This window comes from Eschrichtius robustus, chromosome 14 (assembly GCF_028021215.1).
Source record: "Eschrichtius robustus isolate mEscRob2 chromosome 14, mEscRob2.pri, whole genome shotgun sequence".
Classification (NCBI taxonomy): domain Eukaryota; kingdom Metazoa; phylum Chordata; class Mammalia; order Artiodactyla; family Eschrichtiidae; genus Eschrichtius; species Eschrichtius robustus.
Window position 1 is genome coordinate 28,821,702 of NC_090837.1, and position 16,299 is coordinate 28,838,000.

At 41.4% G+C, this 16,299-nt stretch overlaps 1 protein-coding gene across 6 annotated transcripts in view; it reads right to left on the reverse strand.

Moving 5' to 3' along the window:
* The window catches only part of CEP192 (centrosomal protein 192), a 94,101-nt gene that overhangs the window by 69,284 nt on the left and 8,518 nt on the right, over positions 1-16,299 (reverse strand). For all 6 annotated transcript variants that reach the window (XM_068563744.1, XM_068563747.1, XM_068563746.1 and 3 more), the window contains 4 exons: positions 9,120-9,295; positions 6,539-6,588; positions 4,261-4,381; positions 2,622-2,770 (listed from right to left, as the gene is read on the reverse strand). In XM_068563744.1, the coding sequence (XP_068419845.1) occupies positions 2,622-2,770; positions 4,261-4,381; positions 6,539-6,588; positions 9,120-9,295 (496 nt within the window). The remainder of the gene's footprint in view (positions 1-2,621; positions 2,771-4,260; positions 4,382-6,538; positions 6,589-9,119; positions 9,296-16,299) is intronic.

The following is a 16,299-nucleotide window of genomic DNA, read 5'->3' on the forward strand; positions in this document are numbered from 1 at the left end:
GCAAATTTTGACCTTATTCAGAAACAGGGTCTTTGCAGATGCAATTAAGTTAAAGATCTTGAGATCATCTTGGATTTGGGGCAGGCCTTAAACTCCATGAGGAAGACTTCAGAGGAACACAGAGAGAGAGGGACAGGCCACATGAAGATGGAGGCGGATACTGGAGTGACGCTGCCCTGAACTAAGGAACACCAGAGCCCCAGAGGCTGCAAGAGGCAGGAAGGAGCCTCTGGTGGGAGCTTAGCCCTTTCAACACCTTGTTTTCAGACTCTGACCTCAAGAATTGTGAGAAAATAAATTTCTGTTGTTTTAAGCTAGCAAAATTCTGGTAATTTGTTCTGGCAGGCCTAGGAAACTAACAAAAACACTAAAGCCTGAAATACATGAGGACCAGCAAAGGGAGACCCTGTGAGGATGCAGGGAGAAGCTGCCGTCTCCAGGCCGAGAGAAGCCTCAGGAGGAACCAGCCCTGCCCACACCTGGATCCGGACTCCCAGCCTCCAGAACTGTGAGGAGATACATGTCTGCTGTCCGAGCCAAAAAACAAAATAAAAAAATAAAGTGCATAAGGATCAAAATATCTCCTTAACACAGAAAGCTTATAAAAACAAGAGTAAAAATATGAATATCCCAATAAAAAAAAGACAAAGGAGACAAAGAACTGACATTTAAAATTAGACAACTATCTTTCACATAGGATACTAACAAAGACTAAAAAGAACCAGAACGTAGGAAACCAGCTCTCTCCTCTGCAAAGCACCTGAAAACACTGAATAAAGAATGCGGTTAGAAAATCCATGTGCTCTGCGGGCCAACGGGGTGAAGCTACCACCTGTGGGACTGTGGCTGACCGTGGCCACGTGATAACCCTCCCAGGTGGGGGCGGAGGAAACCTGGAGTGAAGCCACTGGTAGGCGACCAACTCCAGGCAAGGGTTTCCTACGGAGCAGAGCAGCCCCCTTGCTGCTATTGAAAGTCACAAGGGTTTGTCCAAAAAAAAGGGGGGGGGGGGGGTTGGGGGAATACAGCTGCTCTGATAGTTTTGAAACCTAAACACAAAATAGGTCTCTGTTGGGACTTCCCTGGTGGTCCAGTGGCTAAGACTCCGTGCTCCCGATGCAGGGGGCCCAGGTCCAATCCCTGGTCAGAGAACTACATCCCACATGCTGCAACTAAGAGTTCACATGCTGCAACTAAAGATCCCAAGTGCCACAACCAGAGATCCCACATGCTGCAAGGAAGATCCCACACGCAGCAACAATAAAGACCCGGCACAGCCAAATAAATAAATTTAAAAAAATAAAAATAGGTCTCTGTCTACACTTGGACAGTGTAACTCAGCAAAACTTGAGAGTTAGGAAATGTGAGGAGGAGGGAAAAAATAAAAGCAATCCAAAGGTCTCTTAGGAGGTGGGGTTTCAGAAGGAGGCAATGAAAGTACCTGAAACCCCACAGACTACCTCCTGATAACAAAGGGGGACAAGGAGGCATCTGGCCAACACCATGTTCATCAAGATGGTCAAACAGCATCACCAACAGGAGACAAGTGGGCTGACAGGCCTCCCAATGGGACACAGAGTATACAACAATGCTTATGTTTAGAGTCAATCTGTTCAAGGGGAAAATGTTCAATCTAATCAGGAGGAGGAAAGCAGTCAGCTATATCTACCATATGGGTCATTTTACAAAACAACAGGCCTAGAGTTTACAAAAAGTTTAATGACATGAAAGAACTCCAAGTCATGGCAACCAAATACAAGTGTAATCCCTGATTAAAGCCTGGATCAAAAACAACAAAAGTAAAGGACATTTGGAGACAAGTGGATAAATTTGAATATGGACTGTATATTAATTTAAATCACAATATCAAAGTTAGATAAGAGAATTGTGATTATGTAGGAAAAAGTCCTTATTCACAGGAGGTAAATGCTGATGTTTTAGGGTGAAATGTCATAATATCTGCAACTTACTTTTTTTAAAAAATAAATTTATTTTATTTATTTAGTTTTGGCTGTGTTGGGTCCTTGTTGCTGTGTGTGGGCTTTCCCCAGCCGCGGCAAGCGGGGGCCACTTCCCGCCGCGGCGCGCAGGCTTCTCACCGCGGTGCCCTCTCCCGTTGTGGAGCACGCGCTCCAGGCGCGCGGGTTTCAGCCGTTGTGGCACGCGGGCTCCAGGGCGCAGGCTCAGCAGCTGTGGCACACGGGCCCAGTTGCTCCGCGGCATGTGGGATCTTCCTGGACCAGGGCTCGAACCCATGTCCCCTGCATTGGCAGGAGGACTCCCAACCACTGCGCCACCAGGGAAGCCCTGCAACTTACTTTTAAATGACTCAGCAAAAAAGTACTTATGGAGGGACAAAGAAAACACAAAGATGGCAAAAAAATGTTCACAACTGGCTGATCTGGACAAGGGTATACAGATGTTCAGTGCACCATTCTTTTAATTTTTCTATAGGAGAGGGAAAGGTAAGCAGCAGCAGGAAAGGTATTTCTCATCAGTTTGTGTCTGGGGAAAACAGAGTCCAAAGAAAACCAAAATCTTAAGTTTTATTAATATCCACTGAGTCCAGTAATGATTTTCTAATGTCAAATTTCTGAAAAACCGTAAAGTTTGGAATATACCTGACTAGGATCACTTGCAGGTAACTTAAAATAATTTTCTGGAGATTCCTGTCCTTCTAGGCCTTCATACATCATTCCTGGAATTGCCAGTTGCTCAAAATAAGCCTCCAAATGATCATCATAAAACTCTTCATCATCGATATCATCATCTAATTGGTAAAATGGAGGAGAAAACAGGACAGGCTTTAAAGTAGCGACTGAACTGTAAATAATATATAATCAAAAAGGTTGATAAAACTTATGGGTCAATAGTCTATGTGACTTTGTGTTAACATTTGACGTGAAAAAAACCACTGTAATTTCAGTCTATAAGTCATCATGAGCATTCTAATATAAACTCAATATTTAACCTTCATTGAGAAGACAGCACAGAAGCAAATCCTGGCATACATCAAAAGTTAGGATATAGTAAGTGTGGCAATGGAAAAGGGCAGATTATTCAGAAAGTACTGTGGCAAGTGAGTAACTGTCAAAAAAGAAAAAATAAGCCTGCCATAGAAGTAAAACCAAATTTCAGGTAAATTAATGATTAATTGTAAAATGAAACCTCAAACAGTATCTGATCTTGAAAATGAAGAAACAAAAAAAAGATATAACAAAGCTGAATACTCACAGATACGATAAAAATTTTTTCCACCTCCACTAAAACCAAAAAGTTGCAAATAGACAAATAAAACAATAATGGCAGTGCTTTTCATTGTTCTAACACCCAGCCGGGCAAGGGAGGATAAAACTAGAACACTCAGTCACTTATAATGGTATTGTAAGCCTTTTCAAGAGGATAATTTTCCAATCACCTCTGAGAATCTAGCCTACTAAAACAAGGATCTGCATAAATTCAGGTCAACAATTCCTCATCAACAATTCCATAATCTAAAAATACCTAAAAACTAGCAGCAAAACCTGCCCTGATTTTATAGCTTCTATCTATCCCACTTGGCTCACCAGCCTGGCCTTCAAAGCCATGGATAGTTTGGTCTCTGCCTATTTTCTGGGTTTATTCCCCAATTCATAGTCCGACAGGTGCTATAAACCTGCCACACAAAAGCACTGGCTATTCTCCAAACATGGTCTATATGCCCCTACCTTAGTGCCTTTGCTGAAGCTGTTCCTGCTTTTTGAATGTACTTCTCTTCTGGTATCTACATTAGGGCCTATCACAGGCCTCCTTTTCAAGGAGGAAGAATCGCATCCTCTTTCAATAAAGCCTCACAGATACCTTCCTCAGTCAGAATTAACTTGTCACCCTCCTATGACTCCCACACAACTTGTACCGTTGAGATACACTTCACACAATCGGAGGTCAACTATACATCTCTCTTGCCACATGCAGTCCTTTCAGAGAGCAGGGGCTAAATATTTCATTGTCCCCTAATTTCTTAACACAGTTCTTTATACTTTATACCTTAATGATATTCAACTGAGGGATAAGCATAATCCTATCAGGATTGCTATAGAGAAATAAGTTTAAAATCCCATCACTTAACACAAGTGGCCACTTGAGTGCTCGTAAGTAAGAGGTAAAGGAGAAGGCAGAGAAACAAAAAGGTGCATAATAACTACGGCAACAAAGCAGCAGAGATACATGGAGTGGCAAGGTCAGGACAAGGAAAACACCAGTTGAGTTTTGTGATGCTACCAGAAGAATCTTCCCAGCTGGCAGGTGACATCAGTTTCTCATTTTCTAGGAAACTAGTATGGCTTAAGTCATTGTTTGGATTCCTCTCTTCAAAATGTTTTCCAGCATCAGGAACAACAACCTATAAAAAATAAAACTGTAATGAAAGCAGCACACTCACTACTGTGAAGACCACAGCACAGGCTGCAGAAAGGCCCATCAATGTGCTCAAGGTCTGTGGTTCACAGTTCAGGCAATGAAGGGCTGTTTTACATGTATTAATAACTTTCTTCCTGCCCCCATGCCACCCCCCTCCCCTGACCCACCCAATGAGACATCCTTAAAGTTCAAGGTTTCACACTGTGTGCACACGCTCAAAGGACCTGGTAATATAGTTTGTGTACTAACACACAAATGAACTGGGGCAGCTCGAGGCCTGGACAGGAGGTGCAGGTAACAGCAAAGCTGGTCTCTGCAGCCCACCCTGGACAGTGGACGTCCCTGCTCCAACTAGGGGCCACAAGGCACATGGCAGTTTGCTAGGACACTTCAAGGCCCAGAATAAAATGTGAAGCTCCTCAAGTGTCAATCTTATTTCACCATATTAAATATATATCAAATAATACCATCTCAAGAATTAGACTGCAAAATGCACGCTAACATTTTGGGAAAAAACACGGGCTCTCAACCCATTTACACACTTGTAGAGCACAGTGCTGAGTTATGCACTCAGTTTGGACAATGAGACCTTCGCTGCCCTGGCTGCCAGGACAGCTCACGCTAAACCCAAGGCCAATGCAGTGGTGGTCCCACTGGTCTACGTTTTCTAGTGTATTTATTTTCCCCCTGCTCTTACTTCTTCACCTTTTGTATCAAGTATCTCATGTGTCTATACTTGTCTTCCTGCTTTCTAGTTTTATGGTCCTTCTCTTTGTTATCAGTGATTTCTAATACTTCTAGGAAGTTAATTCTTCAACCATCCTAAGGAAATAAAATTACCTATCACAGGAAAAGTTATGATCTCTCTCTTAGAAACTATTTTTCTCAGTGTTCAAGAAATCAAGCCTTCTGATTGAATTTCAGTTTGGCTACACCTGAAGTTCCTCTAAAAAGCATCACTCACATATGTAAGTTACTAGTGGTTACGTAGAGGGAGCAAGTGTACAGAGCACGGGTCAACAAACGTTCTCTGCAAAGGGCCAGATAGTAAACATTTCATCTACTTCATAGTAAACACGGGTCTGCTAGCCATGTCACAACTGTCACAACTTCTCAACTCAGCTGTTGTGGCACAAAAGCAGCCATAAACAGTACAGAAACAAATGGACATGGCTACTTTCCGATAAAACTTTTACAAAAACAGGCAGCAGGTTGGATGTGGGCAATGAGCTACAGTGTGCCAACCCCTGGCACACGGAAACAACTCTTACTTTAGACCTCTTTTAATCATTTTACAAAAATAATGTTAAAAATTCTTATGAAAGTAAAATAAAATAAAAATTGTATTTCCTTTTTGTAAGTTTTAAAAGTATCAATACTTGGTTCATACTTTATAAACAACTCTCATAAATATGAGACGGTTTATGTTAAACACAAACTGCTTATCTGCTCAGTGCCTGTCCTCTGAGGAGCCCGTCTCTTTTCACTTCATGTGGTCCGGGGGGTGGGGGTTGGTTTCAGTCACATCCCTCTATCTGTGCACATATATGCACTGATGCACATGCACACACACACACGTGCGTGCACACACACACACAGAAGTGGACCTAAGGTCCAGCCTCATAAATCAGAGTTTTATCCCAACTCACCCCTTGGCACAGTGATTTACAGAGGGGAGGACGAACCCAAGTGAGCTCATTAGAATTGTGTGTGTTTTTTTTTTTAATTTACCCTAAAAGAAAGATCATGTTCTTGTTTTTTGATCATGAACACTTGGGTTGCCTACAAATGAATTCAGCTTCCCTATCATTCAACAGATTATCAAGTGCCAGCTATGTGCTAGACACTCAGGATGCAATACACGAAACAAAGAGACACCCTCACCCCACGGAACCAACGTTCCAGAGGAGCCAGCGTGGAGTGAAGCAGAGCAGAGGTGCAGACAGCTCTGGAGACACAGGAAGCCCCAGACCAGCCCTACTGTCAGCTTCCCGGTTACTTGTAGCAGTAAGGTGGATTTCTGCTATTTACAAGTAGAAGACTTCTAGCTAATATTAATACTACTTAGCATTCATATTTGTGAAATAGGTACTCTCACTCTCCTAATAATACTCGAAACTGATAACATATAAAAGATCACCTTGTTCTCCTTATTCATCCAGGATCGTGAACAAAAATCAATAGGCAAGTCTGTTAAAGTAAACAAAAACAAAAACTAAGACCAAATTATTAATATTTTATCAACTAAATACCCAATAACACTCAAAAATAGCAAACTGATGAACTATACATTTTTTTCCCTTTAAATAGAATAGAGCACTTTTAAATGATGGTATAGGAGCCCATCAGTGGTCAGTTAAATTAAAAACCTGTTAGGGTGGGGAAGCTTAAAAAATTATACATACGCCAAAAACACCTGAATAGGAATCTAACAAGGCTTTAAAGCTAACTTCTGCTTTACAGAGGATGTGGGGAAGAGAGAAGAAAAATGACACCACGAGTGATCAAACAGACAATGCCAAACAGCAGGACAGCTCCAGAACGACAGACCTAAGAGACATGATGACAGATGGAGCAAAACACAATGGAACCCTTCCTTGGACCCCAATCCAAGCAAACCAACCAAGATAATTAGTAAACTGAATATGGACCAGAGTACTATACGATAATTACAGAATTATGTTGGTTAACAGTATTAACATCACTATGGTTATGTAGGAAAATGCCCGTATTTTTAGAGATGCAAGCTAAAATATGTAGGAATAAAATGATCTCTGGAATTTTTTAATATCAAGAAAAAAGGTAATAGAAAAACAGAAGAGATTAAGCAAGTGTGGCAAAATCTTATACTAACTGAAACTGTGAGAGAGGTATATGGGGAGGTTTTTTTTTTAACTGATATAAAACTTACCATAAAATCACCCTTTTGAAGTATACAATTCAGTGGTTTTTAGTATATTTACAAAGTTGTTCAACCATTATCACTAATTCCACAATATTTTCATCATACCAGAAAGAAATCCTGTACCCATAAACAGTCACTCCCCATTCTCCCTGCCCCCCAGGCCCTAGCACCACTAATCTACTTTGTCTCAGTGGACTTGCCTGTTCTCTACCTACAGATTCACCTTCGGATAAATGGAGTCGCAGCATGTGGCCTTCTGAGTCTGTCTTCTTTCACTCAGCATGCTTTCAAGGGTCATCCTATTACAACACGTATCAGTACTTCACTCCTTTTTATGGCTGAACAACACTCCACTGTATGGACATACTGCATTTTATTTATCCATACATCAGCTGATGGCGATCTGAGTTGTCTCCACTTTCTGGCTACTCTGACTAATGCTGCTATGAACATTCATGTACACAAGTTTCAGTGTTGACACACATTTTCATTTCTCTTAAGTGTATGCCTAGGACTGGACTTGCTGGGTCATAGGGCAATGCTACGTTTAATGTTTTGAGGAACCATCAAACTATCTTCCACAGCAGCAGCACCATTTTACATCCCAACGAGCAATGGGTGAGTGTCGCAGTTTCCAACCAATACTTGCTATTTCCCATCTTCTTGATTCTAGTAATTCCAGCGGGTGTGAATTGATCTCTCCTGGTTTTGAATTTCCCTGATGATTACAGCTGTTGAGCATCTTCTCATGTGTCTACTGGCCATCTGTACAACTTCTTTATAGAAATGTCTACTGAAAAGCCTCTGACATTTACAGTACTGGGTTATTTGTCTTTTTATTGAGCTATAACACTTCTCTACATATTCTGGATGCTGGTCCCTGATCATATACATATGATACATGATTTCTAAACATATTCTCCCAACTTTGGGTTGTCTTTTCACTGTCTCAAAAGTGTCTTTTGAAGCACAGAAGTTTTCAATTTTGAATAAGCCCAATTTGTCTTTCTTTCATTTCTTGTGTGAGGAGTTAATCTAGTCTACTTTCATACATTAACGACATTTTTCATCAAGAGAAATACAAACATCCCCTAAAAATTTTAACTTAGGAACAAAAATGACTGCTGACAAGAATACAAATTAATTGGCAGGGGAAATGTGACAGGTGTATTAGAAACAGCCTCCCTGTCTTGAACACAAAGTGTGCTGTGAGCATCAGACAGCATGGTTTCCGCAGGAAAGGAGGTTTCAGCTTAATCAGTATGGATAATTAAGAGATTGATTAAGAGATCCTTTCCTATAAAAGTATTATAAACATGGTATTAATAGGAAAGTGCCAAACCAAAGCATTTTCAGTTTATAGTATCATAGTTTAAGATAAACACTGGTCCAAAGACAAAACAATAAGAAAGGAGATTAAAACTGTATGATATAACTTATATGTGGAATCTAAAAAATACAACAAATAATGAATATAACAAAAAAGAAGCAGACTCACAGACACAGAGAACAAAATAGTGGTTACCAGTGGGGAGAGAGGAGGGGGAGAGGCATTACAGGAGTAGGGGATTAAGAGGAACAAACTATTAGGTATAAAATAAGCTACAAAAATATATTGTACAACATGGGGAATATAGCCAATACTTTATAATATTTTATAATAAATGGAGTATAACCTTTAAAAATTGTGAATCACCATACTACACACCTGTAACTTCTGTAATTTTGTACATCAACTATACTTCAATTAAAAAAAGATTTTTAAAAAGGAAATTAAAATATATACATTAAGGAATGATTTCTAATAGTTCAGTACCTCGCTCCTGCTCCAGCGGTGAAATCCCATCAGAAGGATCTTGGCTCTGAAGGGGTTTTGCAGCTCTAACGTGCTCCTCTTCCGTTCTTTCTCTATCACTTTGAAAAGCTGACTCTTTGAGGACAGCACCTGACAAATGTCGACCTTCTGTCTGATTCTTTTTCTTAGAGATAGAACTTTTAAATTAGGGAACAGAATAATAATGAAATATTAGTTATCTTAGGTGTATCTATAAAACATCCATTAATCAGTTATTTCTTAAAAAGAAAAAATGGATACAGTGAAAAGAAACATTTCTGGGACCAGCCAGACGTCCTGGGGACGATACCATCATTTTGGGTCCAGTGATGTACATCTACCAAAGTCAAATATATTGCTACTCTGCCTCTCAAATGATAAGAGGCAGAGTTTTCTTCTTTCCCAAGTATCTGTGAATCTACCACATCTAGAGAAAAGCTCAGCTTTTCAAAAAACAAGACAGACTTAAAGGATACTGTATATTTGCCAAATAGCTACTGCTCAGACCTACAAACGCTTTGAAGCTGTACTTTAGCCCCTGCCACTGTTCTATCATCATTTTCCATTTGTCTCTGTTGTTTCCATGGATGGAAAGGTTCTTCCTTAAAGGCAACTTTCCACCCAACCTACTGCAAAAGCTCTTGGGTCTGTCCCCGCTCACCACAGCCATTTCACCAGCAGATGGAACTTCAGGGAAAAGCTGCTAAATGCAACAAATTCATCATGTGACAAACCTAGGGCCAGACTTAAATCTGGCCAGGATGAATGAAATGAAAATGGCTCTTTCACAGACTCCAAGTCCTAACCCTCTGCCCCTGAGGCAAACTCTAACTTTCCTCCCAGTTTCTCCACCTCTTTATTGCGGCTGTAATACACAGAGAGCAAATCACTTAATCCAAAGGTGCATTTGCAGGCAGGTATAGGAAAGCTTCACCCCAATCAAACAGAACTAAGTAAAACAGAAGGCAGGGGGGACTTCCCTGGTGGCGCAGTGGTTAAGTATCTGCTTGCCAATGCAGGGGACACGGGTTCAAGCCCGGGTCCGGGAAGATCCCACATGCCGCACAATAACTAAGCCCGTGTGCCACAACTACTGAGCCTGTGCTCTAGAGCGCGTGAGCCACAACTACTGAACCCGTGTGCCACAACTACTGAGCCTGTGCTATAGCGCCTGCGAGCCACAACTACTGAGCCCGCATGCCTACAGCCCGTGCTCTGCAATAAGAAAAGCCATCACAATGAGAAGCCCACGCACCGCAATGAAGAGTAGCCCCTGCTCGCCGTAACTAGAGGAAGCCCACGCAAAGCAACTGAAGACCCAACACAGCCAAAAATAAAATAAATAAATTAAAAACAAAAAACAAAAAACAAAAGCCAGGGGCGGGTGGAAAGGCTATAAAGGGATACAAAGTCATGTGGTAGAGAAAACAGAAAAAGAGGTGGGGGGGGGGTGGTACACAGCAAAGGAAACCACAGGATGAAAAGGCAGCCTACTGAATGGGAGAAGATATTTGTCAGTCATATACCTAATAAGGGGCTAACTCCCAAAATATACAAAGAACTCATACAACTCAATAGCAAAAACACAAACAACCTGATTAAAAAATGGGCTAAAGACATGGATAGACATTTTTCCAAAGACATAGAGCTGGCCAACAGGTACATGAAAAGATGGTCAACATCGCTAATCACCAGGGAAATGCAAAGCAAAACCATAATGAGGGACTCCCCTGGTGGCACACTGGTTAAGAATCTGCCTGCCAATGCAGGGGACACGGGTTCAAGCCCTGGTCTGGGAAGATCCCACATGCTGCGGAGCAACTAAGCCCGTGAGCCACAACTACTGAGCCTGCGCTCTAGAGCCCGTGCTCTGCAACAAAAGAAGCCACCAAAATAAGAAGCCCGCGCACCACAACGAAGAGTAGCCCCTGCTCGCCGCAACTAGAGAAAAAGCCTGTGCACAGCAAAGAAGACCCAACGCAGCCAATAAATAAATAATTAAAAATAAATAAATAAATAAATAAAACCACAATGAGGTATCACCTCACACCTGTCAGAATGGCTGTCATCAAAAAGACAACAAACAGCAAGTGTTGATGAGGATGTGGAGAAAAGGGAACCCTCCTACACTGTTGTGGGAATGTAAACTGGTGCAGCCGCTGTAGAAAACAGCAGGAAGGTTCCTCAAAAAATTAAAAATAGAACTACTATATGATACAGCAATTCTGCTCCTGGGTATTTATCCAAAAATGAAAACACTAACTGGAAAAGATATATGCACCTCTATGTTCACTGGAGCACTATTTACAATTGCCAAGATATGGAAGCAACCTAAGTGCCCATCAATGGATGAACGAAGAAAATGTAGTGTGTGTGTGTGTGTGTGTGTGTGTGTACACACACACACACACACACACACACAGGAATAGCACTCGGCCATAAAAAAAATGAAACCTTGTCATTCACAACAGATGAATCTAGAGAGCATTAAGCTTAGTGAAGTCAGACAGAGAAAGACAGATACTGTACGATTTTGTTTATAAATGGAATCTAAAAACACACAAACAACAAAACCAAGCTCATAGATACAAAGAGCAAACTGGTGGTTCCCAGAGGCTGGGGTGGGGGGAGAAATGGGTGAAGGGGGACAAAAGGTATAAACTTCCAGTTATAAAATAAGTCCTGAGGGATGTAATGTACAGCATGGTGACTGTAGTTAATAATACTGTATTGTATATTTGAAAGTTGCTAAGAGAGTAGATCTTAAAAGCTCTCCTCACAAGAAAAAAAATTTTTTTGTAACTCCGTAAGGTGACATGTTAACGAGACATATGGTGGTGACATTTCCCAGATGTATACCAACATCAAATCAAGCTGTACACCTAAAACTAATATGTTACATGTCAATTATATCACAAATAAATAAATAAAATAAGAATATGAGGAAACAAAAAGACAATAAAGGTCCCTATATAACATATTTCTAAGAAAAGGGGTGATGGTGGGGGAAGCAAGATGGTAAAATGAAATAAAGAAGTCAGGACATTTAGTTAACTTTCATATCTTAAACCTCCCCCTGCCACTCCCCACCCCCTGAAAGACATGTAGTGTGACCATTAAAACTTTAGGACAACAGAGACAGTTGAGGGCACTCTAAATTAACCACCACCATAACTCCCCCTCAAAACTCAACTTCCTCAAACCTACAGCTATCATTGTTTTTACTGGCCCATCAAAATTTTTCAAATTAAATCTTAAAGTCTTTCAGGCAACTGTCCCAGACAGCCCTCCACTTCTGCTCCCCAACCCACCCACGTACATCAGCAGTGCCAACATGACCCTGTGCACCCAGGAAGAAGGCTCCTCTCCAGATAAGGCCTAAGAAACGCCTGTGCAGAGTGGAGCGGCCCAGAACACCACACTGAACACCTGGCACTTACCGAAGACCCCAGCCTGCCCGCCAGGCTGTGTGCTCCCCACCTCTGATCTCTGTTCCTCCACTCCTCTCCTCTCCTCTCCTCTCCCCTCCTCTCCTCCACCTACTGGCCCCTTGAGAACCTGCCTTCCTGAGTGGTCATCATGCTTACGGTCTTGCTTCCCAGCAGTCTATTCTCCACTGGTAGCCAGAGGAGGCTAATCAAATCAGAGTTGAGATGGAACCCTTGGTGGGTTTCCCACCTCACCTGGAGTCAGAAGCTTTGCCCACCCCATGCCGCCTCCTTCCTGCTCATGGACACACCAGGGATGCTCTCACTCAGTGCCCTCCCACAGCTGCACCCTCCCCCTGAAAGGCTCCTCCTCCTGAGGCCAACGGGGCTGACTCTCTCCTTCAAGTCTCTGCTCTGAACTCACACCTCCTCAAGGAGACTCAACAATGACAACACCTTTCAGCCCTCCTAACATCCCTCCTTATCATGTTCTGTTTTTTCCTAGCACTTTTTCCCTTCTAATATACTGTAAAACTGGTGTATTTTGGAGTCTTTTTGTGTAATGTCTGTTTTGTCCACTGCTACTTCCCAAGCCCTTGGAGAGGTAGCTGGCACACAGCAGGCACTCAGTCAAAAACACATGTTGACTGAAATTGAAACTGTGATTTAAAATCTTCTCACAAACAAAAGCCCAGGACCAGATGGCTTCACAGGCGAATTCTATCAAACTTTTAGAGAAAAGCTAACACCTATCCATCCCAAACTCTTCCAAAATACAGCAGAGGGAGGAACACTCCCAAACTCATTATACGAGGCCACCATCACCCTGATACCAAAACCAGATGAAGATCTCACAAAAAAAGAAAACTACAGGCCAATATCACTGATGAACATAGATGCAAAAGTCCTGAACAAAATACTAGCAAACAGAATCCAACAGCACATTAAAAGGATCATACACCATGATCAAGTGGGGTTTATCCCAGGAATGCAAGGATTCTTCAATATATGCAAATCAATCAATGCGATACACCATATTAACAAATTGAAGGATAAAAACCATATGATGATCTCAATAGATGAGAAAAAGCTTGTGACAAAATTCAATACCCATTTATGATAAAAACTCTCCAGAAAGTAGGCACAGAGGGAACCTACCTCAACACAATAAGGGTCATATATGACAAACCCACAGCCAACATCATTCTCAATGGTGAAAAACTGAAACCATTTCCTCTAAGATCAGGAACAAGACAAGGTTGCCCACTCTCACCACTGTTACTGAACATAGTTTTGGAAGTTTTACCTACAGCAATCAGAGAAGAAAAAGAAAAACAAGGAATACAATCGGAAAAGAAGAAGTAAAACTGTCACTGCAGATGACATAATACTATACACAAAGAACCCTAAAGATGCTACCAGAAAACTACTAATCAATTAATTTGGTAGAGTAGCAGGATACAAAATTAATGCACAGAAATCTCCTGCATTCCTGTACACTAATGATGAAAAATCTGAAAGTGAAATTAAGGAAACACTCCCATTTACCGTTGCAACAAAAAGAATAAAATACCTAGGAATAGACCTACCTAAGGAGACAAAAGACCTGTATGCAGTAAGCTAAAAGACGCTGATGAAAGAAATTAAAGATGATACAATCAGATGGAGAGTTATACTATGTCCTTGGATTGGAAGAATCAACATTGTGAAAAGGACTATACTACCCAAAACAATCTACAGATTCAATGCAATCCCTATCAAACCACCAATGGCATTTTTCACAGAACTAGAACAAAAAATTTCACAATTTGCATGGAAACACAAAGACCCCGAGTAGCCAAAACAATCTTGAGAAAGAAAAACGGAGCTGGAGGACTCAGGCTCCCTGACTTCAGACTATACTACAAAGCTACAGTAATCAAGACAGTATGGTACTGGCACAAAAACAGAAATAAAGATCAATGGAACAGGATAGAAAGCCCAGAGATAAACCCACACACCTATGGTCACCTTATTTTTGATAAAGGAGGCAAGAATATACAATGGAGGAAAGACAGCCTCTTCAATAAGTGGTGCTGGGAAAACTGGACAGCTACATGTAAAAGAACGAAATTAGAACATTCCCTAACACCATACACAAAAATAAACTCCAAATGGATTAAAGACCTAAATGTAAGGCCAGACACTATAAAACTGTTAGAGGAAAACATAGACAGAACACTCTATGACATAAATCACAGCAAGATCCTTTTTGACCCACCTCCTAGAGTAATGGAAATAAAAACAAAAATAAACAAATGGGACCTAATGAAACTTAAAAGCTTTTGTACAGCAAAGGAGACCATAAGCAAGACAAAAAGACAACCCTCAGAATGGTAGAAAATACTGGCAAACGAAGCAACTGACAAAAGATTAATCTCCAAAATATACAAGCAGCTCATGCAGCTTAATATCAAAAAAACTAACAACCCAATCCAAAAATGGACAGAAGACCTAAATAGACATTTCTCCAATGAAGATACACAGACTGCCAACAAACACATGAAAGGATGCTCAACATCACTAATCACTAGAGAAATGCAAATCAAAACTACAGTGAGGTACTACCTCACACCAGTCAGAACAGCCATCATCAAAAAATCTTCAAACAATAAATGCTGGAGAGGGTGTGGAGAAAAGGGAACCCTCTTGCACTGTCGGTGGGAATGTAAATTGATACAGCCATTATGGAGAACAGTATGGAGGTTCCTTAAAAAACTAAAAATAGAACTACCATATGGGAACTTCCCTGGTGGCGCAGTGGTTAAGAATCCGCCTGCCAATGCAGGGGACACAGGTTCGAGCCCTGGTCCAGGAAGATCCTACATGCCGTGGAGCAACTAAGACCGTGTGCCACAGCTAATGAGCCTGTGCTCTAGAGCCCGTGTGCCACAACTACTGAAGCCTGCATGCCTAGAGCCCGTGCTCCGCAACAAGAGACGCCACCGCAATGAGAAGGCTGCGCACCACAACGAGGAGTAGCCCCCGCTGCCGCAACTAGAGAAAGCCTGCATGCAGCAATGAAGACCCAACGCAGCCAAAAATAAATAAATTAATAAATAAAATAATAATAAATAAAATGCATTGTTTAAGGTAACAAAAAAAAAAAAGAACTACCATATGACCCAGAAATCCCATTACTGGGCATATACCCTGAGAAAACCATAATTCAAAAAGAGTCATGTACCACAATGTTCACTGCAGCTCTATTTACAATAGCCAGGACATGGAAGCAACCTAAGTGTCCATCGCAGACGAATGGATAAAGAAGATGTGGCACATATATACAATGGAATATTACTCAGCCATAAAAAGAAACGAAATTGAGTTATTTGTAGTGAGGTGGATGGACCTAGAGTCTGTCATACAGAGTGAAGTAAGTCAGAAAGAGAAAAACAAATACCATATGCTAACACATACATACAGAATCTAAAAAAAAAAAACAGTTCTAATGAACCTAGGGGCAGGACAGGAATAAAGACACAGATGTAGAGACTGGACTTGAGGACACAGGGAGAGGGAAGGGTAAGCTGGGACGAAGTGAGAGAGTAGCACTGACATACATACACTACCAAATGTAAAATAGATAGCTAGTAGGAAGCAGCTGCATGGCACAGGAAGATCAGCTTGGTACTTTGCTACCACCTAGAGGGGTGGGATAAGGAGGGTGGGAGGGAGATGCAAGAGGGAGGGGA